Below are 26,736 nucleotides of genomic sequence, written 5' to 3' on the forward strand. Positions count from 1 at the left end.
GACGAAATTAGATTTTTTAAATGTTGTTACTGGATATGTTTAATAGGATAAAGTAAAAAATATTTTTTTTATCTCAAAATTGTCGGGCTTTTTTTTTTAATAGCACAAAAAATAAAAACGCACAGACAATCAAATACCACTGAAAGAGAGCTCTATTTGTGGGGGAAAAAGGATGCAAATAAACTTGATTTGGGTGCAGCGTGCATGACCGCGCAATAGTCAGTTAAAGTAATGCAGCGTGCATGACCGCGCAATAGTCAGTTAAAGTAATGCAGCGCCGTAATAGGAAGAAGGGTCAGCCGCACACCGGAGGATAGATGAATATAGTGTATATTTATTGATCCATAGGACACACAAAACACCAGGACATGAATACAGAACCTGTTAACGCGTTTCACACGATCTCGTGCTTAATCATAGACAATGCAGTAATAATGCAGCGCCGTAACGCAAAAAATGACCTGGTCAGGAAGGGGGGTAAATCCTCTGGAGGGCAAGTGGTTAAGCAGCTACTGGATTTCTAGCTGCTGACATTTTTTTTATTTTTTTTTCCAGAGTGAGGAACCACTCAAAACTGACATTGGAGATGACACTATGAAAGCCCCTTAAACCAACTGTATTGCACAGCAATTTTTAGTTGGCTTTAGTGCAGCATTAAAATGACGAACTTGCATATCTTCTTACATTTACCTATGTCTAAAGGTATTTTATAATTGCACATTCAATTGGGTCATTTTTTAAATTCCATGTGAGTATACAAGTATGATGAAATTAACCGGTGTGTTTTGTAAAACCCCTTAGGGACAAGGTTTCACTTTCATAAAGGTTTCCTCTCAAGAGTAAGATTTAAAAGAAGTGCTAGAATGCTGGACTTCCCCGTCACACCACAGGTCATGCAGTGACAGCAGTATAAATATATCTGGGTTTCTTCATTCAGCCACCACTTGTTTTTAGCTGCAAAGATCACTGCTCCTGTTTATATCATGGACTTGAAGAGTGCTGTCATCGTTTGCTTCCTGCTCTCTGCTGTCCTTGTACAAGGTAAGGTCATTGATTTTACGGGCAAACCATTAGCACCAAGTCATTATCAATTGTGTTCTGCTAACATTAGACCTTTCATCACGTCTTCATATTGTGAATGGCTTCAGTTTCCTAATTGCTGTCTCCCTCCAGGACAACAAAGACAACAAGGAGAGCGATGCTTATGTAAGAATTTTGCAAAGAAGCTTGATGTCAAGAGAACAGTGAAGTTAGAGATTTTTCCACCAAGTTCTAAATGTGCAAGTGAAGAATATATGTAAGTAAGCCACAATGTGCTTCAGATTATATTATTATTATTATTCTAATACAGGATTTATATAGCGCCAACAGTTTGCTCAGCGCTTTACAATATAAAGGGAGACAATACAGCAACAATACAGTTCAATACAAGAGGGAAAGGAAAGCCCTGCTCCTTGGAGCTTACAATCTAGGAAACTTGGGCACTGCCCGGGGTCAGTAGGGGGCCCCATGAGATGCCCCTGGTACCTTTTTCATAGGCTTTTTTGAGTTTGGGCAAGGACACGGGCCCCATGATTCCCTATTGCCCGGGGGCCCCATGAGTTGTCAGTCCGTTCCTGGTTGAGACCCGAGATTAGGATTTACTGTGCACTGTGTGATGCAGCTACGTGGACCCTGTTAGGCTCCCTGCACACTAGCATTTTTTTTTCAGCTCCTAGATGTATTTATTAGCATTTTTTCTGCTCCTAGAAGCTAAATAGTGATATCCTATATGTCCATGCATACTAATTTAGGATATTAGCATTTTTTGAGCTTCAGCGTCTAGGAGCAGAAAAAAAAACTGTTTTTGGGAGCCATTTTTCAGCAGAAAAAAACGCTAAATGCTACTAAAATGCTTAACAGCTTTTTTTCTAGCTTTTTTTCTACAAATAATGTAAAAAAGCTAATAAAACACTAACACTCCTAAGCGCTTCTAAACATTACTAAAATGCTACTAAAAAATGCTATTACCAGCTTGTTTTTTCCAGCATTTTTCGAGCTTAAACAAAACGCTAGTGTGCATGGAACCTTAGGCGCATCCTAGAAGCTAATAGTGTTATCCTATGTATCCATACACATTATTTTGTGCTAGAAGCGGTTTTAAGATTTCAGTGTTCAGAAACGGAAAAAAAAATAGTTTTTGTAGAGTTTTTGGCTCCTTGGCACACGGGGCTTAAACAAAACCCACCAGTTCCCTCAGCAGAAAAAAACACTGATAAGAGTTTTTGTACACAGTTTAAGCGAGTTTAGCATTTTTTCTGCCAGAAAGATACAATCAAAAATGCAAACCAGAAGGGTTTTTTTTTCCTGCCTCTAAACGTTGAGTTTAAAATATTCCTCTAATCGTCCTAATGTGCATGGACACATGGGGGGAGATTTACTAAACCAGGAGCACTCAGAATCTGGTGTAGCGGTACATGGTAGCCAATCAGCTTCTAACTTCAGCTTGTTCAGTGTTAAGCTTTGGCAATAAAACTTGGAAGCTGATTGGTTCTATGCAGAGCTGCACCAGATTTTGCACCCTCCAGTTTTAATAAATCAACCCCATGGGGGGAGATTTACTAAAACCGGAGCACTCAGAATCTGGTGTAGCTGTACATGGTAGCCAATCAACTTCTAACTTCAGCTTGTTCAGTTAAGCTTTGGCAATAAAATCTGGAAGCTGATTGGTTTTAATGCAGAGTTGCACCAGATTTTGCACCCTCCAGTTTTAGTAAATCAACCCCATAGGGTAACACTGAGCTGCTGCTACAGGCAAAACACAACTCCTATAGAAGCAGCGATTTTTAAGCCAGTGTGCATGGAGCCTTTGGGAGAGTTTTCCCAGCAGAAAAAAAACCTGAATGCTCCTAAAATAGCTTTTTTCAAGAATTGTATTTTTATATACTGTAAAAATGCTAATGCTCTTACAAACCAGCACAAAAACGCTATCATCAGCGGTTTTCATCCAGCATTTTTGTCTAGTGAAAAAAAAAACAACTACTAATTTGCATGGGGCCTTACTGTCTAACTAACTAACTATATATATATATATATATATATATATATATGTATTATGCATTTTCTACTGCCATATGAGATTTTTACCACCCCTTCAACATTTCACAGATTTTTCATCTTTAGACCTTATTCATACAGGACATTTATTTAAGTCTCCTAGAAGCCAGCAGCGTTTTTTGTAGAAAAATGCCTGACACAAAAATGTCAAACTTTTAGAAGCTTTTACAGGCGTCAAGCTCTTGGGTGTTAATTAATTTCATTGGCCAGAATAAAATAAATAAAATTAATTAATGCTCAAGAGCCAAATGCACCTATCGTTTAGCAGATTTTAGTAGCGTCAAGTGTTTTTTCTGCCCAAACTCCTCATTCTGGACGTACTGGCAGTGGGTTTTTTTCTGCTTCTAAGGCCTCATGCACACAGGACGTTTTAAAAACACTCCTCTTGGCTGCAGTGTTTTGGCAGAAAGAAAACGCCTGTAGTTTGTAAAAGTGTCTAACGCTTTTACAAGCGTTTAGGCACGTTTACAGGAGTCAAGTGCTTGGGTGTTTCATTCATTTCATTGGCCAGAATAAAATAATTTAAATTAATGCTCAAGTGCTAAACACACCTAGCTTTTAGTAGCGTCAAGTGTTTTTTATTCTCAAATTAACGCTCAAGCGCTAAACATGCCTAGCATTAACTCTTGTTTAGACGTGTTTAGCTGTGTCAAGCGTTTTTTCTGCCAAAACGCTGCTGCTTCTGGACACACTGGCAGTGTTTTTTTTTTCCTGCTTCTAAAAGCCCCTGCCACTAAAAGCTTTTAAAAGTCTGTGTGTGCATGGACACATAGGATAACATGGAGGGGCCTTTGTAATCAGTAAAAAAAATAATGCCTGATGCCCCTAAAAGTGGCTCTGTGTGCATGAGGCCTACGTATGCCACACAGTGAAATGCCAGCATTTCCCCACCCTCCAATATTTTTTTCATTTTTTAAAACCTTTATTAAAACCTTTTTCTTGAAGTCTTATTGCTGGTCCTGTGATGTCTTTCCCAGCTCCTTCTAGTTCTTCTGGCAGCAGTGGGGGTTGGGGGTGGGTATTCTTCCAAGATGGGGCAGCGCTTGCATCATGTGTGTTGGCCGTTCAGGCCTAGGGTACTATGATCCCAGTCTGCATGATGAAATTCCCCCTAGGGATGGCATGTAAAGACTCATGTACATGGGGCGTTTGGAAAACTCTTCTGAACGGTGGAAACTGACTGCTGGAAAATGTGGGTCAAAAAACGTCAGTTTAGCCGCGTTTGCATACCCCATTTATGCGCGTTTGCGTTTAGAAGCATTTTTAAAAGGTAACCTCAGGACACCCTCCCAAATGCCCAGAATGCACTGAAATAGTGAAAATGTACTATTTCACTATTTGAAATAGTGAAAAATTTACTATTTCAGACATTTTGAGAGAAATAGAGAGTAGAAGCAGAGAGAGCAGTATGTGTTGAGATGACCTGTCTTTTCTGGTTGTATTCACTATGGATACCATGAGCAAATGCAGCGCGTTCTAGCATTTTTTTCCTTCACGTGAAACCTGGAACTGACTGCGCTGGTTTACTAGGTCCATTTGAATACATGGAAAATGCTTTTCATGCATTTCTGATGATGAAAAAAGGCTCTGGACATGGAACAGTTAAAAAACGATTAAAAACGCAGTTATCCGCGTTTACAAGCATTTTGCATTTGAAACGCCGGTAAAATCTACTCCTGAACGCAAGTTTGGTGCGTTCAAAAAAACTACTGTAAAGTCACCTGCCTGTAAATGACTGTAAACGACGAGGTGTACATGGACACATAGGAAGACATTAGGGAGAATTCAGGGGCTGCTGAAAAAAACGCTCAACAGCTCCTGAACGTCAGTGTAGGAGCTGTAATGTACTGTACATGAGCCCTAAATGACAAGCTGGGCTCACAGGAAATGTCAGTGTTCATTTACCCTCTCCAGGCTCCAGTGCTGTCCCTGACGTCCTGCTTGGTCCAGAGTCAGAGGTCCTCTTTGGGGCAGAACAGCTCTCTATCATTCTACTCTGAAGGGGACCTCTGGCACTGGACTGAGCTGGAAGTCGGGGACAGCACTGGCGCATGTAGACAGTAAGTGAAACCTGGCAGTCATTTTTTTTTTAATAGAGTGAGGGTACTATAAATGTGCTGCTTTTAATGGTAAACAGGAGCTAATGCACTATTGGAACCTTGTCTTCTAGCAGCAGTAGGGTATTGATCTCCTCAGTATTTTTTTTAAACCCCTATACATATATTTTTCTTGAATTTTTATTGCTGTTCCTGTGATATCTTTTCTGGCTTCTTCTATCATCAGTGAGGAGTCAGTATTCTTCCAAGACTGAGTGGTGCTTTCCTATTGAAGTGTGATTGCCATTCAAGGCTAGGATACTGTGAGCCCAGCATACATGATGAAATGCCCCATAGGGGATGGCATGTAAATGACAGGCTTGGCTCACAGGACATGTCAGAGTTCATTTACTCTCTCCATGCCTTAGAATTGTCTTCCTGGTCAGTCCAGAGCTGGTGGTCTTCTTCAGGGCAGAACAATACTATTCATTTATTTATTTCAGGTACTTATATAGCTCTGTCAATTTACACAGCGCTTTACATATATATTGTACATTCACATCACTCCCTAACCCTCAAGGGGTGTACAATCTAAGGTCCCTAACTTACATTCATACATACACATACTAGGGCCAGTTTAGACAGGATCCAATTAACCTACCAGCATGTCTTTGGAGTGTGGGAGGAAACCGGAGTACCCGGAGGAAACCCACGCAGGCACAGGAAGAACATGCAAACTCCAGGCAGGTGGTGTCATGGCTGGGATTCGAACCATGACACATGGCCACTGTTTTTCACTTCTTTTTGCACAGCGCCCTAAGGACCAGGTCTTTTGGCTAAGTCCGGGGCAATTTTTGCTACAGGCCTCAGGGCCTGGTCTGTGCACTATTAGGCACGGTACCACTTTTTTATTTTCTATTTATTTATTTAACCACTCCCACGTTTTGTCACTTTTTCTGTTCTTATGTGTGTGTTTTTCACGGATGGAGGGTGTGGGTCCTTGGGCCTTACCTGAAGTCTAGGGGGAGGATGTGTGGCCCTACGGTTCCTTCCTCCCCTGATCCCTAGGGGGTTTTCTCTTCGGGAGAACCCCCTTGCCTAGTACTGGATGTCCGGCTTCGGCTGGGCATAAGGAACGGTGGTCCACCAGGCCTTTTGGCCAGGAGGACCAAATGGGAACCTTGTCCCTGTCAGTAGCTTCGTGCCCCGGGGGATCGGGTGAACGGTCCAACCCTTCCGGGGGTAGGACAAACACACCCCTAAGTGCACTTTTTCGTGTGGTGTTTTGCACTTGCACTTTTTTTTGTGAACACTTACGGGTTTTTCGTTATAGCTGCACGTTTGCGGACTTAAAAAAAAAAAAAAAAAAAAAAAAAAAAAAGCATGTCTTTGGAGTGTGGGAGGAAACCGGAATACCCAGAGGAAACCCACGCAGGCACAGGGAGAACATGGAAACTCCAGGCAGGTGGTGCTGTGGCTGGGATTTGAACCAACGACCCTAGTGCTGCCAGGTGGAAGTGCTAACCATTTAGCCACTGTGCTGCCCACTCTACCCTGAAGGGGACCTCTGGTACTAGACCGAGCAGGGAGCCGGGGACAGCGCTGGAGCATGAAGAGGGTAAGTGAACACTGGCACTAATATTTTTTTATTATGGCGTGGGGGTATTATAAATTATACAGTATATTTAGAAAAAACTGGAGTCCTGGTTTAAATGCTACTCAGGAGCTGATACACTGTTGCAACCTTGTCCTTAAAGTATACATGTCTAATTGTGGGCTGTATGCTATGTGAGCTTTATAAGTGCCAGTTATGAGTGATCATGAAAATAGTCATTAGATGGAATATATATTAACATTGTGTTTTTTTTTTTCTTCACAGCGCTACTATCAAACATCGCAAAGGTACTAAGAAACCTGTCTCAAAAACAGAAATAAAATGCGTCAACCCAGCTATGAAACAAGTAAAAGCTATTCTTGATGGAAAGATTAAGTAAGTGTTATTTATTGAACAATTTATATACATAGAAATAATTTACAGATTTATTAAAACTTTTTTTTTTCTTTAACTTCTATTACCAGTTTTAATTTTTCTAACGATGCCGCTGTGTTAAAGCTGATTGATAGTCGTCTGAAACTGATTTTATTTCCCAATACATTTGGGAATACGCGTGGTTAGGAATTTAAAAGCACCACAAATGTGGCTAAAAAAACATTGCTTATAATAACGCGTGTTAATTTATTACTGAGGGCAACATTCGAGTTGTAACCAGCCAGTATACAGAATCTAGTGCAGCTGTTCATACCGTGTTTCCCCGAAAATAAGACACTGTCTTATATTTTTTTTGGCTCAAAAAAACACACTAGGTCTTATTTTCGGGGTAGGTCTTATTTTTTAAATGTCCAGGTGTGGACAGGGGGTTCAGAGGTGAGCTGCAGGCAGTTGTGGATGAGGGTTACTATGGAGAGGGCCGGCTGATGACAGTTGTGAGCAGGGGCGGACTGACAACTCATGGGGCCCCCGGGGAATAGGGGATCATGGGGCCCCTGCGTCCTTGCCCAAACTCAAAAAAGCCTATGAAAAAGGTACCAGGGGCATCTCATGGGGCCCCCTACTGACCCCAGGCCCTCAGGCAGTGCCCGAGTTTCCAAATGGTCAGTCCGCCCCTGGTTGTGAGCTGCAGTCAGGTGTTGCAGGGGTGACTTGACAGGTGAGTTTCAGACAGGGTGCAGATATAAGCCACAGACAGGGTGAAGGGGTGAGTTGCAGACGAGGAATGCAGAGGTGAGCTGTGGCCGGGGGGTGCAGAGGTGAGCTGTGGCCGGGGGGTGCAGAGCTGAGCTGTGGCCGGGGGGTGCAGAGCTGAGCTGTGGCCGGGGGGTGCAGAGCTGATCTGTGGCCGGGGGGTGCAGAGCTGATCTGTGGCCGGGGGGTGCAGAGATGAGCTGTGGCCGGGGGGTGCAGAGATGAGCTGTGGCTGGGGGGTGCAGAGCTGATCTGTGGCCGGGGGGTGCAGAGATGAGCTGTGGCCGGGGGGTGCAGAGCTGATCTGTGGCCGGGGGGTGCAGAGCTGATCTGTGGCCGGGGGGTGCAGAGCTGATCTGTGGCCGGGGGGTGCAGAGATGAGCTGTGGCTGGGGGGTGCAAAGCTGAGCTGTGGCTGAGGGGTGCAAAGGTGGGTTGCAACTCAGCTCACCTCTGCACCCCCCCAGCCGCAGATCATCTATGCACAGTGTCTGCAACTCACCTGACTCAATATACCTCTACAACACCTGACTGCAGCTCACCTTTGCACATCCCCCCTCCCCCTCCACTGCCCTCATATGGTTAGCTAGCTTTGCAAAACACAGCTGTCAGCAGCCGGCCCCTCTCTATAGTAACTCCCGTTTCGGGTCCCATCTTCCCACACAGTGCACCAAGCGCACTTACTCACCGCTCCGCCTCTTCCCCACTGGCCGGCGATCACCCCAGGGGCATCAGCTTCCATGCATTAGGCTGCAGGAGGAGATACCCCACCCCTAAACGTACTGCTCCCGCAGATATCTGTTCCTTTGTCCCACAGTGAGTACAGAGGTAGGGAGGTTCTGTGGGAGCGGATGGTGCTGTCACTTCAGCCGTGCTTCTGTGTTTATAAGAGACAGTAGATATGGGTGTGCGCAGGGCCAGTGCCGGAGGAGGCGGAATGGCGTTCCGCCATGTTCCAGCTGAAAAAAAGCCCTGATCACAACTAGGTCTTATTTTCTATTTTTCTAGAGGATTTTTCTTTCTAATGCTGAAAAACACTGCAAAACGCCGCAAACTGGCATTTTTGGACTTTTTTTGACCAAAAAAAATTTGTTTTGTAAAAAACTCACAAAAGCGGCAAAACGTCGCTGAACGTTAATGCAAAAATACTAAAAAACAGCTAAAAAAACTCAGACTTACACAGCTAACGTTACCAGCATTATCAAAATGTCCAGTGTGCATGAGGGCTCATTGTCAAAGATAATTTGAACAAACTGAAGATGGAAGCTGGTTACTACGCACAGCTGCACCAGATTCTGTACACCAGTTTTAGAAAATCTCTGCTATCTTGTGTTTGTGATAAACGTGTAGATGCTGTCAGGTTTTTTTATTGTGTCCTCAATGCGGAAATGTCTGTAGAGATTGTGGATATTGGCATAGGAGGAGAGGTACCTCCCCAACAAGGACAAAGACATCAATAAAAATGACTGTGTTTTTGTACTATTTAATTATTATGTCAAATTTTCCAATCTAACTATAATAGTTACTTGAATGCTACTGGGAACTTCTAATAATAATAATAATAATAATAAAAAATAAATTATAAAAAAAACCTTACAGAAGTTCTAAACTTTCCCTTCTATATCCAAATGTAGCTTTGTTTGGAAATAGATTTTTATAGTATTCTAACCCTCTTGTATTGAACTGTATTGTTGCTGTATTGTCTCCCGTTATATTGTAAAGTGCTGAGCAAACTGTTGGCGCTATATAAATCCTGGATAATAATAATAATAATAGTATCTGCTTTGCCAGTAATGCAGCCAATTTTACTTTTTTTCTTCTTTTCGGAACAGGAAGAAAATACAAGTGATCAAGCATCCCTCACAAAAACAGTAAAAAAGACACCGGAAGTACCCTTTATGACAATCATTACATATGTGGGCAATCACGTACAGACATACAAGGAACTAACATGTTTATCTTGTGATACAGCTTTATTATTAATGAAAGATCACATAGAAAATTGCTATAGAACTGAAATCAGTTACTGACAATGATTCTTTAAATAACAGTATCGTATTTTATTCATACAGTATGTGCTGTTTCTTTGATTACCTAAATATTGCCCTACATGAACTGGCCACTGCTGTTTAATTTTTAACATATTAAAGTGAATCTGTTGCAAATTGTATGTGCTGATTGCACTGTGTCTATGGGCTATGTAAACCCTAAAGATTTTCTAAGCCTTCACTGCTTAGGATTGGTCTTAGCGAACATAGTGGGTTATTTACTAACTTTGGAGAGTGCAACATTTGGTGCAACTCTGCATAGAAACCAATCAGCTTCCAGGTTTTCTTGCCAAAGTTTAATTGAACAAGCTGACGTTAGAAGCTGATTGGCTACCATGCACGGCTGCACCAGATTCTGAGTGCACCAGTTTTAGTAAGTTTCCATCTTACCCTAGGATCACATCTAAGCGTTTTCCACAGCGTTTTGCAGAAACGCACTACAGTCCATTTAACATGATTTCCTATGGGACACGTTCACATGTCCGTGTTTTCACCCGGTGCATTCTTTGGAAAGAGTCAGGGACTTTAATAAATGCAAAAAGTTGCGTTTTGGGTTCTATAGACTTCAATTGAGAGGCTGCAGAAAAGCATGTAGTGCATTTTTGATGGATTTTGCCACCTTTTTGATGCGTTTTACGTTTTAATCTGCCTAGCAACAAGAAAAAAAGCACAACGCAAGGGCAAAAGCGCAACACAAAATGCACTGCAGAGACGGATCAAACGCAAACTGCAAAGTTGTGAATCTATTTTAAATCTCTTCAACACTTGAAGTATGCTCAGAAGTACCAAGGTTTACATTCTACTACTTCAAGAGTGCATGATTTAGATCTGCAAAGTACACTGGCATATAGCAGATTTGCTAAAGTGTGCTTTTTATGCACCTTTATATATATGTGTATACTGTATATATAGAATGTATATGTAAATATTGTGACATTTGTAAATATTGTTTGATAAGAATATTATATGTGCCATATTGTATATATTTTGCTAGATATATTAAAAAAATAAACACTTTTGCAAAGGATATATTTTATGTGTTGATTTAGTAAGTTGTCCAGACCAGTGAAAAATGGTTCTTTCCATGGGAAATGAGATCTTTTCAGATAGAGCTTATTCTTGTATCTAAGTATGTAAATACTGTTCAACTTATTAGTGGAGTGGTTTTAATGTGTTTATATTTCTTTCTTTATAGGTTCTAATAAAGGTTATAATGAATAAAATAACAGTTTTTTTCTATGTACTTTATTTGTTAATGTTATATATATTTGAATGGATTGGATTGGTGTCTTTGAAGATTGATAAGATTATTGCAGAAGTAAATCTTGATGCTTTGAGACTTCAAGATCTGTTGCCCAATGAATACAAAATATTGTATATAAATGTCTTACCCTGCTACCTCCATCATTTTTACAATTAAACCCATTCTGGATAAAACTCATCAGAGCGGGTGGAGCCTTGATGATGTTTGTCTTTGCTAAAAAAAATTTACCTGTGATTGGGACTCATTGGTACACAGCCACTTATTTAGGCGATCTGTGAAAACGCACTTCTTCAGGGAAGTCTACCCCACCTCCACCTAAGAACTGTACTTGAATCACCTCCACCAAATCATCCCCCGCAGCTATCACATTTTGTATCACCTCCCCCTTCCTTTAGATTGTAAGCTCCACAAGCAGGGCCCTCACATTCCTTCTGTACTGAAAGTATTGTAATTGTACGGTCTCTTATATTGTAAAGCGCTGCGCAAACTGTTGGTGCTATATAAATCCTGTATAATAATAATAATTTGTACAAAAGTAAAAAGTGAGTGCTATATTGTAGAGTAGCTGGGACACCAAAAAGGTACCAAAACAACCTCCCAGAAAAAAAGTATAAAATAAAGGTGCAGCGCTTATACAAATATCATTAAAATGAAGAAATTGTCCAGCAATATGAATCATATGGTAAAATGATTTATAAATATCAGTTCAATAATATAAATTAAGATAGAAATTATAAGAGTGTATCAAATAACCAATCGTTATGCATGAATCAAAGATTCATGCATAAAGTGCAAACAGAGTCCACATAAATTGTCAGATGTGAAGTCTAATAGTGAGATATCAGATTAAGGAGTGATCCCTTCCCATATCTTCTGGTAACAATCAAGTAATAAATTGCGCACTCACCAGATGCGCAATTTCATTGCATATTTGAGAATACAATATCTCAGAAGGTCAGCTGGAGCGTCTTATGGGGCCTCTATAACCTGGTATGGATTCCTCCCTGGATAGCTCGTGGATGGCAGCAACTTCCCTCTCCTTCTCAAAAGACTCTGTGGGTGGTTAGACTCATCAAGAGCCCAAGTAAAGGAGGCCACATAGCGTGATACTGCTTCAAATGTTTAATAATCCAGTCACAGGTACAATAGAAGGCAAAACAAGAGCAAAAACATCTGACCATGTGTGTAGGAAAGATGGCCGCCGGACCAACACAGGCGGCGTGACGTCACAGCGTTGTAGCTACATGGGAGGTGCGGAGGTAAGCTGTGGATGGAAGGTACAAAGGTGAGCTGTGCATGGGAGGTGCGACGATAAGCTGTGAATGGAAGGTAGAGAGGTGAGCTGTGCATGGGAGGTGCGGAGGTAAGCTGTGGATAGAAGGTACAGAGGTGAGCTGTGCTGGGAGGTGCGAAGGTAAGCTGTGGATGGAAGGTACAGAGGTGAGCTGTGAATGGGAGGTGCGGAGGTAAGCTGTGGATAGAAGGTACAGAGGTGAGCTGTGCTGGGAGGTGTGAAGGTAAGCTGTGGATGGAAGGTACAGAGGTGAGCTGTGAATGGGAGGTGCAGAGGTAAGCTGTGGATGAAAGGTACAAAGGTGAGCTGTGAATGGGAGGTGCAGAGGTAAGCTGTGGATGGAAGGTACAAAGGTGAGCTATGAATGGGAGGTGCAGAAGTAAGCTGTGGATGGAAGGTACAGAGGTGAGCTGTGAATGGGAGGTGCGGAGGTAAGCTGTGGATGGAAGGTACAAAGGTGAGCTATGAATGGGAGGTGCAGAAGTAAGCTGTGGATGGAAGGTACAGAGGTGAGCTGTGAATGGGAGGTGCGGAGGTAAGCTGTGGATGGTAGGTACAAAGGTGAGCTATGCATAGATGCAGAAGGATTCTATCCTTGCAGAAAATGTTATGCATGTAAAGCCACGAAAGGGCATAACAAGAAAAGGCTCACCATTAAATCAATAAGCAGTGAAGAAGAATTCAAAATAAAAGGTTTTTATAACATGTAGGACCGAAGGGGTTGTATATGGGTTACAGTGCAAATGTGGATTTCAATATATTGGACGCACCAAAAGACCACTATGGAAGCGGTTAAGGGAACATATTCAAAACATCAATAAGGGTTTCCCAAACCTAGTGTATCAAAACACTTTGCAACATGCCACAACCAAGATCCATCGGAATTACAATTTTGGGGCATTGAATGTTACAAAAAACATTGGCGTGGGAGCCATAAGGTCCATACACTAAGTAGAATGGAGTCAAAGTGGATATATACCTTACAAACTCAAGTCCCCAAAGGGTTAAATGTTGAATTCGATCTTAACTGTTTTATCAGCGATTTTTAATCATTAATTGTCGAATATTGTTAAGTGCACCTCTCATGTATGTGCTGTCTCAGTCTGGTTATTCGTTTTTTTTTGCTCTTATTATTATGCGTTTTGAATTATGTGTTTTTAAGCGGTTTTATTTACGCATTTAATCGTGATCTTAATTTTTTACAGTTTTATCCTAGGTTCACATAACCTATTTTAATTATATTTAATAAATTAATTTTAACTTCATATTATGCATCTATTGCCTCTTATCCTATATTTACCAAGAACTAACAGCATCATTAATTTAAAATCTAGGAAGCAGAGTATAAAGTGTCAGGCTTTAACAATAGACATATGACTATTAAATACAACCATGGCCATACTACAGACAAATGATTGCTATATATCTACTATATCATAACATATTGCTTGTTGTATTTATCAGCAACATCATAGCATATTGGCCGCCTAGTCGTATAGAGCATACTATATTGATACAAATACATGGGACCATGAAAAAATGGCCATGGTAGAATGTCCCTGAATATCGGGACTCCGACAAAATGGTCACGAGGATTGACACAACATTTAACCAATCAACAACAGGATCCCCTTACAAATACCAGAAAAAATCACCATGACGATATCCTGACGAAGCTACGAGGGGCGTAGCGTAACGCGTAGATGTGACATAGTGACGTGTTGACGCACTTCCCGTCCGGCGCCATCTTGCTACACCAGAGTGCTTCAGTACACCCATGTGAGGTGTCACAAACCCTATCTGTTTCTGCTCAAACGTGAGTTGTTACTTGGCGGTTTTATTCAGAATAAATGCTTTATACAGTTTAGCACTATGGAGGATCTTTGTGCTTTTATTCAATGGCTATCATCACCCCATGAGTTTTAAAGCATACATACAGCGGTACCTGTCCAGGGAGGAATAGCAGATGGTGAAGGAGAGAGCATTGGAGAGTGTGGAGTACCTTTCACCCAGAGGGAGCGTGCAGGGTCCAGGTTTGACCCGTAAGGCTTTTTGGCCCTTGTGGGTTGCAGGGGGAAGGTGAGCAGGCACGCTAGCTACATAAGGATTGTCAACCACCACCTGCACTGGCACAGGAGCAAGTGTTTTCATCCAATGTGTGTCTAAATATTTACACTGAATACTGTGGACTATACAATTTATGCTGTTACCAGAACCACCGAGGAGTGTTGACCTATACTCCACAGAGGGAATCACTGTGTGTCACGATTGAGTTGTTTGCTTGACACAGAGTGCACTGTTTTTCACTACTGAAAGCCACCTTACTGAATTGGGATGTATATTTGATTTCTATTAGACATTGATTGTGTATTACTGTATATGCAAAAATACTATAGCGCTACATCAATATTTAGTATTTGTATGTTTATATCCAGTTGAAGGTGAGGATTGGATGTTAGCAGCTGTTCATATTACTTATTATAAACGCAGCAGCGCAGGTGGATATATTATCCATTTTGTGAATGGAAGGTGCAGAGCTGAGCTCTTGGCTGGAGATACAAAGGTGAGCTGTAGATGGGAGGTGAAGAGGTGAGCTGTGGACGAGGGCTGCAGAAGTGAGCTGTGGACAGGGGAGTCAGAAATGAATGATGGGTGCTGCTTTATAGAGGGGAATAGTTTTTACTGGGGAAGATTTTTACTTGGTGGAGGTGGACAGCACAGCACAGAGTTCAGTGGTCAAGAGTGTGTAATGAAACAGTTAAGATTTTATGGCATGTGCATTACATGCATATTCTATATGCTGTGTTATATGTTACATTCTAATGGCTCCTGGACTGAACTCCTGAGTGCTATACAATGGAGTTTACATTACATAGTCCTAAGCTCTGCACTCTGTACACTGGCCTACAAATTACATACTCCTGACCACTGCACTCTATACTTTATATGCTCCTGACCCCTTGACTCTATGTGCAATAATGTAACTACATACAGTACTTATACCTTATAGCTTTATTGCCTCAACAGTTGCTGGTTGCTATATAGTCCTAAAGTATTTTAATGGTGTGCTCCTTTAAGGTAGGCTCGGAACGTTTTAGCTCTAAGTCTATAGTCTGTGTACACAAAGGCATCTGTATTCCATGGTTCTATTAACTATGCCCTTTTGAGCCCCCCCCCCCCACACACACACACACTGTCAATACAGTGTGGCAACACTTACTGCTCACCAGAGAGTAACCCAAGTGGCAGACCCACAGCTGTGCAGTGATGCTGAGACTAGTATGGTGGTAGCTGGGAGTAGTTTCCTAGCTGCAGAAGACAATTGGGCATGCGCTTGGGGGAGACAAGTTTGGCATCTTTGCCATAGCAATAACCTTGGCATGGTACTTCTGATATACCATATGCCCCATATCCCCCGGTCGGCTGTATGGGCCCTTTTCAATACGTGCTGTAGTCTTCACAGTAGTGATTTTGCAGTCTCTGCCAGTGCCTAAAGCACATAAAGCATGCAGAACTAGTACATTTAGGTGTTATATGTATAAAAAGATACATGACTTCTAACCACACAGCTCTTTGGGAGCAGCACCTGAATACTTGTCGTCAGCAGGAAAATGGCTGCACTCTACCTCCTCCCCCAGCTCCTCTCTTTCCACCTCTGCCCACACTATACAAGATCCTCCATGAGCTGCTTTAAGCAAGATGAAAGTCTTTCAAGGGGTTTCAAAGTTTTACCTTATGGCTCTTCCAGCAGAGAATAACAGCATGGTGTCACTCAGAGTAGGGGCAAGTGCAGACTGCAACCTGTTCCTCGTTGTGGCAACCCCACCTTGCCAGTTCCAGCTGTAGTATTCAGCAGGCAAGTTTTTTTGCTTGAGCCACTGGAATGTAAGCCCCTAACCACCCCCATAACCAGCAGCTCAAAACCAATTTACCAAAATTGCTGGATTTACAGCACCTGCCTTTGTAGCTAATGGAGTCAGCCCACCTGGGAGCCCCTGATGTAGATACTTTAGATTACATTTTTTGGGGAATTCAGCTACCCAGAGTATTTATTGTCTGTACATGAATTGCACTGTAGCTTTAAGTCCTTTACTCAGTTGCTTCAAGAGTTAGTGGATGCATTGCTGTTAGGAAAGGGTCATCACACATGACACCCAATAAACACTCCTAAATTTAGTTATATTTTAATTATGTATTTTATGAAATACTGTAAACCAGTCATTGAGTAATCCAAAATTAATGAATATGGCTTACATAATGAACATTACATAATTATGTTAGATGTTGTTAAAAGTTTAAACTGTTTAATCTTTTATTTTTAAAACAGTTCTCTTTTACATTACCTATGTGACTTCCTCAATTGGAGAATGTATTCTCTGTCTCCATGAGAGAGAGGTATTTGTATCCTTTTATGGTTTTTGTAAGTTTTTGTATTCACATTTTACTTCCCTATAAATTAGTATACCAGTCAACTTTTGAAAATCTGAAAAAAGGGGCAGATAGGGGCCAAACAGGATGCAGTCACTGTTTGTCCAACAATTTTCCCACCCAGCTCAGTCGATTTTTCCCTTTAAAATATTTGTATTGAGAGTTTAGCACAATGAGAAAATGTTTACAACATATAGAGGCCCTGCTTGGCCACAACATCAGACTTATCAGATATTGTGAAATCATGGTATAAAGGATGCAGGCAAGTGTCAAAAAAGTTATTTGATGATGCATTTAAGAAGTACTGTTATTACACTGTGGTGTGTCTGAGGTTTGGCCTGTGGTGCTTCCTGTAGCAGGGGTATTTAAGCCTTGGTTGGATCAGGAGGTTGGTATTAATTGGTCGTGGGAGTGAGAAGGATAACAAATGAGATGTAGAATTATACCTAGTAGGTACTCTTTGGTGGGAACCAGAAACGGGACTATTAGCGAGCCATGTCACCAACAGTTGAGAACTATTACAAGATAAAGGTATGAGACACCACAGCATAGCCCAAGTCCAGCTGATTATTTAACCACTTCAAGTCCGGACACTTTTCCTGTCCAGGCCAATTTTCAGCTTTTAGCGCTATCACCCTTTGAATGACAATTGCGCGGTCATGCAACACTGTACCCATATACATTTTTTAGCATTTTTTTGAGACATATAAAGCTTTATTTTGGTGGTATTTATTCACCACTGGGATTATTTTTTTTTTTTTGCTATATTAATGAAAGTCCAAAAAGTTTGAAAAAAAGTGTTTTTCTTATACTATTTTGCAAATAAATAATATTTCATCATAAATATTGGCCAAAATATATTCAGTAATCCTTTTAGTAAAAAACAATAACCCAAGTTAGTTCATAACCAAAAATGATAATTTTTAAAACTTTTTTTTACATTTTTTTTTTTTTTTTTATATACTGTCACCCTAGCAGTACGCTGTCACCATGGTGACACTGTACTACTTGTGGGGGGTGATGAAGATTTTTTTTTTTTTACACTGATTGCTTTTATACCCATAAAGGCTGTAAAAGCAATAATTTCTCCTTCTCTCTGGCTGCATTCTTGCAGCCACTGAGAAATACTGTGTGAGCTGTGATTGGTCACAGCTTGTCACATGGTACAAGGCTGTTGTGAATAGCCTTGTATCATGTGACATCTGTGATCATTCACAGATTTCACACGTAGTAAGCAATGATGTCAGAAGTGACATCTTGCTTACTACTCTGCATGTGATCACTGATTGGCCAATCAGTGATCACATGATCGGGACCTCGTACAGAGGTCCGGAGGACACAGCAGGCAACGGATTGCGGTGATGCGCGCTCCCAGGGAGCATGCACAAGCAGGGGGTGGGGAGGCCGTTTATAAACGGCACCCGCCCCTGCACTGCCACCATGCAGCCGTTTATATACAACGGCCGGACGGGAGATGGTTAAAGAGGAGTAATGTCATGTTTGTAACCTGTTATATTGCCCATGTAGTTTATGGGAACACGGAACAAAGTGTAAACTTTCATGCTGACTTTCTAGGTGATGGAGAGTAAGAGGTAAAAGGAAGGAGAAGCAGCCAATTTGGGAGAGGAAGCACTGGTGGTCAATGATGTAGGCTCTGTCAGAAGGGTGATTGGTTGTTGCAAGGTCTATCCTTTTAAAGCTGGGTATGCTTTTATCAATCCGGCTAGTTCAGCCCTCTCCAATCAACAGAAGCCGGTCATAAGACCAGCTTCTGTCAAACGGGCCTGCTGGAAAGCCAGAATTCAATTAGCCTCTGCAGCCTATGGCTACAGTGCTGATCAGTGTCTTCTGATAGGGGGGGAAATTGTAAGAATACCATAGTGCAGGGGGGAAGATCCCTGCATCCACATTGCTTTTTTTTTTTCATTCAACCTACTGGATGAGCAAAAAAAAACTTCAAGTGTATACTCAGCTTAGGTAGTAGGGTTGTGGAATCCTCCATGGACTGGGCCTGGACCCATGCGAGACCTCACAAAGTATACAGCGTGCCTTTGCGCTGAAGAGTAAAGTGTATTTTCTAATGTGTGTAGAACTGGTGAAGGCAAATCAGTTTTCAACACCATTTCCCTCAAAATATCTTTGTAGTTGGTGCCGGGATAGATGCCACTGGCAAGTGAAAAAACGTTATTCTTCCGGTGTGGGGCCTAGCGTGGTAGATTGACCTGCTGTCATGAGGGGTGCTAACTCACACAAGCAAGCAGTATCACCTAATACAATAATACCTAACTAAAATAAAAATATAACACTGACATGTGAGGTTCCGTCACGCTGCCAGCAAGCTGACAAACAGGATGCAAGAAAAATATGGTGTTATCAAGTACAAAACCTTGTAGGATAAAACAGAAACATAGAAATGCTATGAGGTATCTTATTACAAAGCTATAGTAATATGTCATGCTATACAACACAAATATAACAAATGTGGCTCTGCCAATTTTTAAATAAAATTTTGTAAAGTAGGGTGGTGCATACAAGGTTAACTATGGTTTGAATTTTGGCTGATTCACCAGGATTGGCCAAAGTTTAGGCCATGTAGTGCTATCTTTAGGCACTAGGGTCATTTACTAAAGGAGGATGATATATTAACCTCTTGCCAATTAAGTACTGCATATGTGCAGCACCAAGGAGAGTGGGCTGTATTCTCACATGCCACAGATATGCCTTCATGGCTATCACATGACTGGGAACTCTATCATGCAACCCGGCATAAAGGCCCAGTTAAAGGGTTGCTGAGAGAGATTGGAAAGGGGTTAAAGCAGCAGAGAAGTTTTATATAAAAAAGCTCATCTTTACTCTAAACATGTGCGTATAGTATCACCTTAAATTTGATGGGGACCATTTGTGGACTGCAGTCATCAAGTCATTCCACAGATTTTCAATGGGGTTTAAGTCTGGGCTCTGACTAGGCCATGAAAGGACATTCACCTTTTTCTCCTTCAACCACTGTGTGGTTATTTTTGCTGTGTGCTTTGGGTCGTTATCATGTTGGAAGGTAAACTTTCTTCCCATTGACAACATTCTGGCAGAGGGAAGCAGATTTTCCTCAAGAATTTGACAGTATTTTGCCCCATCCATTTTTCCATTTATCCTGACAAATGCTCCAGCCTCTGCTGCAGAGAAACATCCCCATAACAGGATATTACCACCTCCATGCTTTACTGCAGGAATGGTGTTATTTGGATGGTGAGCTGTATTGGATTTCTGCCAGACATATCATTTAATGTTGAGGCTACATAATTAAATTTTAGTCTCATCTGACCATAACACCTTTATCCATGTGGCCTCAGAATCTTCAAGGTGCATTTTGGCAAAGCTGAATTGTGACTGCATGTCGCCTTTTTTGAGGAGTGGCTTTTTTCTTGAAAGCCTCCCATACAAGCCACAGAGAATTTGTGATATTGTTGTCACATGCACACAATGACCACTCCCAGAGATTAATATCTCAGAGAACATTATCCCAGAGATTTTTTGACAGTGCCTTGCCATCCATAGTTGATTGTTTACTCTAGTTACACTACTAAGGACTGAAATGCTCCAGGAAAGCTCTTTTCATGCTGAGCTAATCAAAATGGCCACAGCTGATCAAAGTGCAAAGATAAATGGCTTTGTGTGCCACTGAGAAGGTTACTAGCTACACCTGATTGAGTTTACAAGTCATTTTTAGGAGAGGGGTGGTCCTTTTTCCAACTCAATGATTCTGTTTTGGATTTTTTTTTATTTTTCGGACATGTTGGTGTTATATCTTTACTTGGATGTTATAAGTTGCACTGAGTAAATACTGCTGGATAAAAAAAACGGTGTCTTTATTTAAGGCTGCAAAGCAACAAAATGGGATTATTTTAAAGGGGGTGATACTTTTCTATACTCACTGTAACCTACACTTTCCTGTGTTGCCACTGCAATGTCTCTGCTCTCCTCGTACATCTGTAGAAGGGGGGAAATTGGCATTTCCAGGAATGGGAAGTGTCAATGAATATGTATGAGCAGATGAGTCCAACTATAGTTGCTCTGTGATGTTTATTTCCGGTGTGCCTTTGCAGTTAAAGTAAAAAGCTTGTTTCCTTGAAGTGAACAGATTTTCATTTTTATCCCAGTTCTATGAAAATGAAACCAGCCTTCAGTTTTGCAGGAAACAACATGGTTTGGTTTACTTCTGCAAAAACTAACAATCTACTGCAATGCGATCCTTTCTCCCTTTACAATAAAATCTAACATTAACATTGTATTTTTTGCTTTTACTCACCTTTTTTTGTCTTTTCTTGTCCTTGAGGACAGTGTGTACAGAAATTACATAACCAAAAAAGGGGCTTGAGGGGTAGGAGATAGAAGTGCAAAAGTGTTTATATTATTTTCAGCAGACGCTCCGCCAAATTTCATATTTTTATATGCCCAAGTTTTACAGTCTGAAAACCAACATATTATCACACATATTACTGCACCCTTAGAAGGTGGAATGTGTCTAATACATCTTCTGTAAATTATGGCATAGTCAGAAGTACTATCAAACAGATTGTTCTTTTATTATACAACTTGTTATAAGTTTAACTGTAATTGTATCAGATCAGGAGTTATAGAATATGGCTGGATTTTGAGAGCTGCAGTTAACCTTATTCCATTGTCCCACAAGCCGGTTTCAATAGTGACAACTGTTTCTAGGAACCACTGATCCAATGTGTCACCAACCTCCTTCGCTGATGTCATCAGATACAATGTATGACCGGGGGCCAAATTATTAGGTGGAATTTTGCTTAAACTAATAACAATTGTTCCTGCCTCTTTAAAGAAGCATTACATTAAAGCTTACATTTCACTTGTCGGTAAATCCACCAATGATTTTTAAAAAATTTTCTGGACTCTTTTCGTGAGATTTGTGTGTGTTTTACCGAGCTCAACTCTTGCGTTCAAGTTTATAATATGCAAAGTGTAACAGAAAATACTGGGAGCTCTTAAATTCAGGAATAGCCAAAACTGCAAAGCGATTAAAGTGGAACTTCATCCAAAAGGGGAAGTTCCACTTGTTTGCCTCCTTTCCCCCTCCAAAGCCACATTTGGCACTTTTTGGGGGGGGACGGATACCTGGTTTTAACAGGTACCCGCTTCACTTCCAGTCAGATGCGGCAATCTGAGCCTGATGTTTGCCTCCCCCCCTTTCCCTCACAGCCTTCTGGGACACTTCACAGATCCCAGAAGATTCCAGGAACATTCACAAAGCCCAGCATGTGTAGCAGGAAACTGAAGATGCCGGTACCTGCACCTGAAGCCAATTGAAGAATCAGTTCGAGTGAGGACTTTGCTGGATCCCTGGACAGGTAAGTGTCCTATTTATTTATTTATTATTTATTTCAGATACTTATATAGCGCCGTCAATTTACGCAGCACTTTATGTTAAAGGTCAGCAGCTACAGTATTTGTAGCTGGTGACTTTTAATTCTGGGGGGGAGCCTGCAGCTCCGCTTTAAGAACAGGGCAACATTATCCTGTCATCCCCGAAAGCAACTGGTTACTCAGTCTACCAGATTTAATTGAAATATGTTTGTTTGGACAGACACTATCTAGGCTGCCATGGCTGAAAAAGTTCTAAAAAATGTTACTTGCCTGGTTATCATGTTTATAACTGGGTCATCACTAGAATAAGTTTCCATCATCTCTGCAGATATTGTAGTTACTTTGAAGACTGACATATTTAGTAGTCGTCAAGAAAATCTGCCTGTCTATGACCAGCAGTCTATATTAATTCTGCTAGCTGGCAGACACAGGACAGCCAAAAGCAGATAAGTATTTGCAATGATGCCCATAACTTCAGCATTACTTGTACTTATTGTGATTTATGAGCCATTTTGTATGACCACCAAAGAGGTAATAGCAAGTGCATATGATGGTCAAAAAATGTTCAATATCTCACTGAGAAATTTTCATATACCCTAATAAACACACTTAGCAAAGGAAGGGATCAGAATACACAATGTGAACTGAAAATGTATTCAATAATTTTGCACCAATGTAAGTATAAAGTTACTATAACATTTCTCTTTTACAGTTTAATCGAGCACACAGATTTCTGGGAAACCCCATCAAAACTGATAATAACAGGAGCGATCACAGAGTTGTTTTAGGTTGGCAGGAAAAAGTGTTCAGCTGTACTTTCACTTCTTAAAAACTTTGGAAAATAGAGTGTCAGTTTCCGACCTGCTGATGACATAATATGATTAGGCAATCCAGTACAAATGTATATAAACAGACGAATGCTGCTGTACTTCAGACAGCTGTCTGCTCTAGATCTTGGTCAGAGAGGACAACACCATCAACATGGACAATAAGTGTGCAGTCATCATGTGCGTTCTCCTGCTCTCCACTCCTCTTATACAAGGTACCGTCAATTACATGTTAGAGTATTTAGAATCTATGTAAAGGTACAGACTATAATTTCCTACTTTCTTTGCATTGTCTATATAAGCACTAATCATTTTGTTTTTACATCTGTAATCAGGGTTTGCTGTTGCTCGTGGGAAGCGGTGCCTGTGTAACAAGCTATCCAATCAGGTGAATGTCAAGGCCCTGGCTCAACTGGACGTTTATCCAAGCAGCGCCCTGTGTGAAAACACTGAATATATGTAAGTAGGGTGCACAAGGATTACATAATGTAATTGTTTTATCTACTGTATATGTACTCACCCAATTGTAGGCATTGCACATAGCGATCAATTATGTGCCAATCAGGGGCGGACTGACCATTTGGAAACTCGGGCACTGCCCGAGGGCCCGGGGTCAGTAGGGGGCCCCATGAGATGCCCCTGGTACCTTTTTCATAGGCTTTTTTGAGTTTGGGAAAGGACACAGGGGCCCCATGATCCCCTATTGCCCGGGGGCCCCATGAGTTGTCAGTCCGCCCCTGGTGCCAATTATCAACAGCTTAGGGTGGTAATACACAGGAAAAAGGTGGACAAATGTTGCAAACAGTAAGACATCTGTCTATCCTAAATCTGCTTGGACCCATGTTCAACTGAATTGACATTAGTAGCAGCATGCTATATTAAAACTATTAGAAGACCCTTTGTGCAAGAATTTACATGGGTTGAAAGCACTTGTTGCACTTCAGCCGAAGCCTTTCCTAGTCATCACATGTAATATTCAAGTTAGACTGAATTGATCCATGTGTGCCCATAGAGCGAGCTGGCTAAAGATAGCTGACTAGTGGTCAGGTGTTGCTGCCTACCTAATATTCTTTGCACTATGTATTAAGAAAGAGCAATCATAATAGCATTTCCTTTAGTTGCTTTTAAAAAGCTGCAATGAATGAGGCAAACCTAAAATCTTGTTAGAATTTAATTTTTCTAAGTTTCGGTTTAAGATGAAAAATGGCAACATCCTTTCAAATTTTTATTATTTTATTTTTGTGTCATTTCTAATAATCCTGTATAATCATGTTACACTTTAAAAGTGCTTGAAATGGATTTTGTGAAAAATAAAAAAAGGGATATTTTGAACTTTATACTAAGCATACACCTTGCACTTCTACAATGTGCAGCTCTTTGAGAATGGTGGTCTGCTGATAAAATAGATAGTGGAAAGGTACAATAAGGAACATCTCAAAAGTGATATTATATGGAGTAGTTTCTTTCATTAGGAAGTGTTCACAAATACTAATGATTGCCTTATTATTCTTTTTCAGTGTCACATTGAAAAGCTCCGGTGCTACAAAATGTATCAGTCCTGACTTGAAAGAAATAAAAGCTCTGCTCAGTGGAAGAAATCAGTAGGTTTTACTTTTTATACATTTCCAGATATTTGATTATTGCATAGTTCAATGTGCACATAGCCAAAAATGGCATACAGTAGTTTTTTTTTCTTTTACAGTACTATAAAAAGTAGGTAGGAGTTATTTTTTTCAACATATTGAAGTTAAATGAGAATGACAGTTTCTAAAATCATATCACAACTCACCTGTACATAACATGACATTTTACCACAATTTTCACTACTTTAGGCCTCATTCACACTAGCACTCCAGGGGTCAGCTTATCTAAATGCAGGAGAAATTATCTGAGCATTATAAACAAACTATATGCTTCCCAGATCAATTTTAAATATAGATATATCTGCCTTACGTGTGTTTATACAGGCTTATGCATATTTATTATTATTATATTATTATACAGGATTTATATAGCGCCAGGGGCGGACTGACCATTTGGAAACTCGGGCACTGCCCGAGGGCCCGGGGTCAGTAGGGGGCCCCATGAGATGCCCCTGGTACCTTTTTCATAGGCTTTTTTGAGTTTGGGCAAGGACACAGGGGCCCCATGATCCCCTATTGCCCGGGCCCGAGTTGTCAGTCCACCCCTGTATAGCGCCAACAGTTTGCTCAGCGCTTTACAATATAAGGGAGACAATACAGCACAATACAGTTCAATACACAAGGGATAGGAGGGCCCTGCTCCTTGGAGCTTACAATCTAGGAGGAAGGGGATATTTACATGCATGTGTGAGCTTTCAGCCAGGTCTAGAGTTTCTAATTGGACACAGCTGACTGACTGCAATGAAGGTAAACACACAGTGTGATTTATACCATTTCAAATCATTATATGCATTCATTTGAGTTTAGAAATGTCCTGTAAATGCACGTAAATGCACATATGTCACTGCCAGTGTGAATGAGAACTTAATATTCTCATGGGGTGAACGCAGTAGATACAGTACTACATGCAGAGATAAATGATTTATCATATGTTGGTATTTATCTTATTTTTAAAGATTTTGTATTTAATAAGCAATACTAACTTGCAATGTCATATTGGCATTTATGTCTTATGATTTATATTTTTATTCCTACAGGGTTCTGAAACACATCCCCGTGATCAGACACCCCTGAGTGACTCGACAAGCTGAGAGATATGTCAGAGCATTCTGAATTAATTCTACCTTTCCCACTGTCTTGTGACTACAGATAACTGGATATGACATATGCCATGCATATTTGTATATTTGTATATTCCATCTATTTAAACAATGTTGTTGTAAATACACACATCCTGGGGTAATTTTCTACCTGAAAAGATGTGAATTTTATATTTTTATAAATAAATGTATTAGAAATTTTTATATGTTTATAGTGAGTTTATTTTGTTTTAATGACAGCCAAAAAAAAAAGTAGTATATAGTGCTGTGAATACACCTTGCATTACTGTTGGTATTATATTAGTAAAAAAATTGCTCACCTGGCAGCCAGAGGAGGTATTCTGTTTTAGCAATGCTACTCCTGAGCTGCTATCCCCAGCATCATACAACTGGGAATATTTGTTGGGATGTATCAACTTAGCAAGGGCTCTCTAACACTTTTCACTCTACCCCGCCTTCTAACTGTAACCCAAATACCTACCTCTGACACCTGCACCACCATATCACCACCCTCTTCTATACTAATCACAGCCAGCACTTGCTGTGTAGGGTCCACAGTCTTTTTCAGGTTGCTGATGCTTTGCCGTGTTGCAGCTGACTCTCTCTATCAAGGATCAAGGTTTCCAATCAAACAACTGACATTTCACACAGTAATATTCACCTTCGAACAGCTGTTCAAGGAAAGTATACATGGAGCAAATTGTGCACTATATCGCATCACCACCCCTATAGAACATGTTGCCCACTAAAGATCTGTGCTTTCCCCAGATCAGAACAAATCCAAGTGATCTGCTGCATTTGTGACAAAGACAAAAATCCTTGTCTTGATACTCATATTGCCAGAATGACCTTCTAAAAACGCTGACCATACAA

The 26,736-nt window shown here is 40.8% G+C and overlaps 2 protein-coding genes across 2 annotated transcripts; both read left to right on the forward strand.

Annotated features, from left to right (window-relative positions):
* The first annotated feature begins 911 nt into the window (after positions 1 to 911).
* On the forward strand, positions 912 to 11,148 carry LOC149447614 (C-X-C motif chemokine 10-like). Its single transcript, XM_089652282.1, has 4 exons — positions 912 to 1,041; positions 1,174 to 1,297; positions 7,012 to 7,122; positions 9,707 to 11,148. The coding sequence occupies exons 1-4, from the start codon at positions 984 to 986 to the stop codon at positions 9,747 to 9,749; spliced, it is 336 nt and encodes a 111-aa protein (XP_089508408.1). The 5' UTR covers positions 912 to 983; the 3' UTR covers positions 9,750 to 11,148.
* A 12,061-nt stretch (positions 11,149 to 23,209) lies between these two features.
* On the forward strand, positions 23,210 to 26,065 carry LOC149447615 (C-X-C motif chemokine 10-like). The gene is made up of 4 exons (XM_089652283.1): positions 23,210 to 23,335; positions 23,456 to 23,579; positions 24,638 to 24,721; positions 25,801 to 26,065. The coding sequence occupies exons 1-4, from the start codon at positions 23,275 to 23,277 to the stop codon at positions 25,835 to 25,837; spliced, it is 306 nt and encodes a 101-aa protein (XP_089508409.1). The 5' UTR covers positions 23,210 to 23,274; the 3' UTR covers positions 25,838 to 26,065.
* Positions 26,066 to 26,736: the final 671 nt, after the last annotated feature.

The sequence above is a fragment of the Staurois parvus genome, unplaced genomic scaffold, assembly GCF_062004578.1.
Source record: "Staurois parvus isolate SC_StPar_1 unplaced genomic scaffold, SC_StPar_1.0 ptg000679l, whole genome shotgun sequence".
Lineage (NCBI taxonomy): Eukaryota > Metazoa > Chordata > Amphibia > Anura > Ranidae > Staurois > Staurois parvus.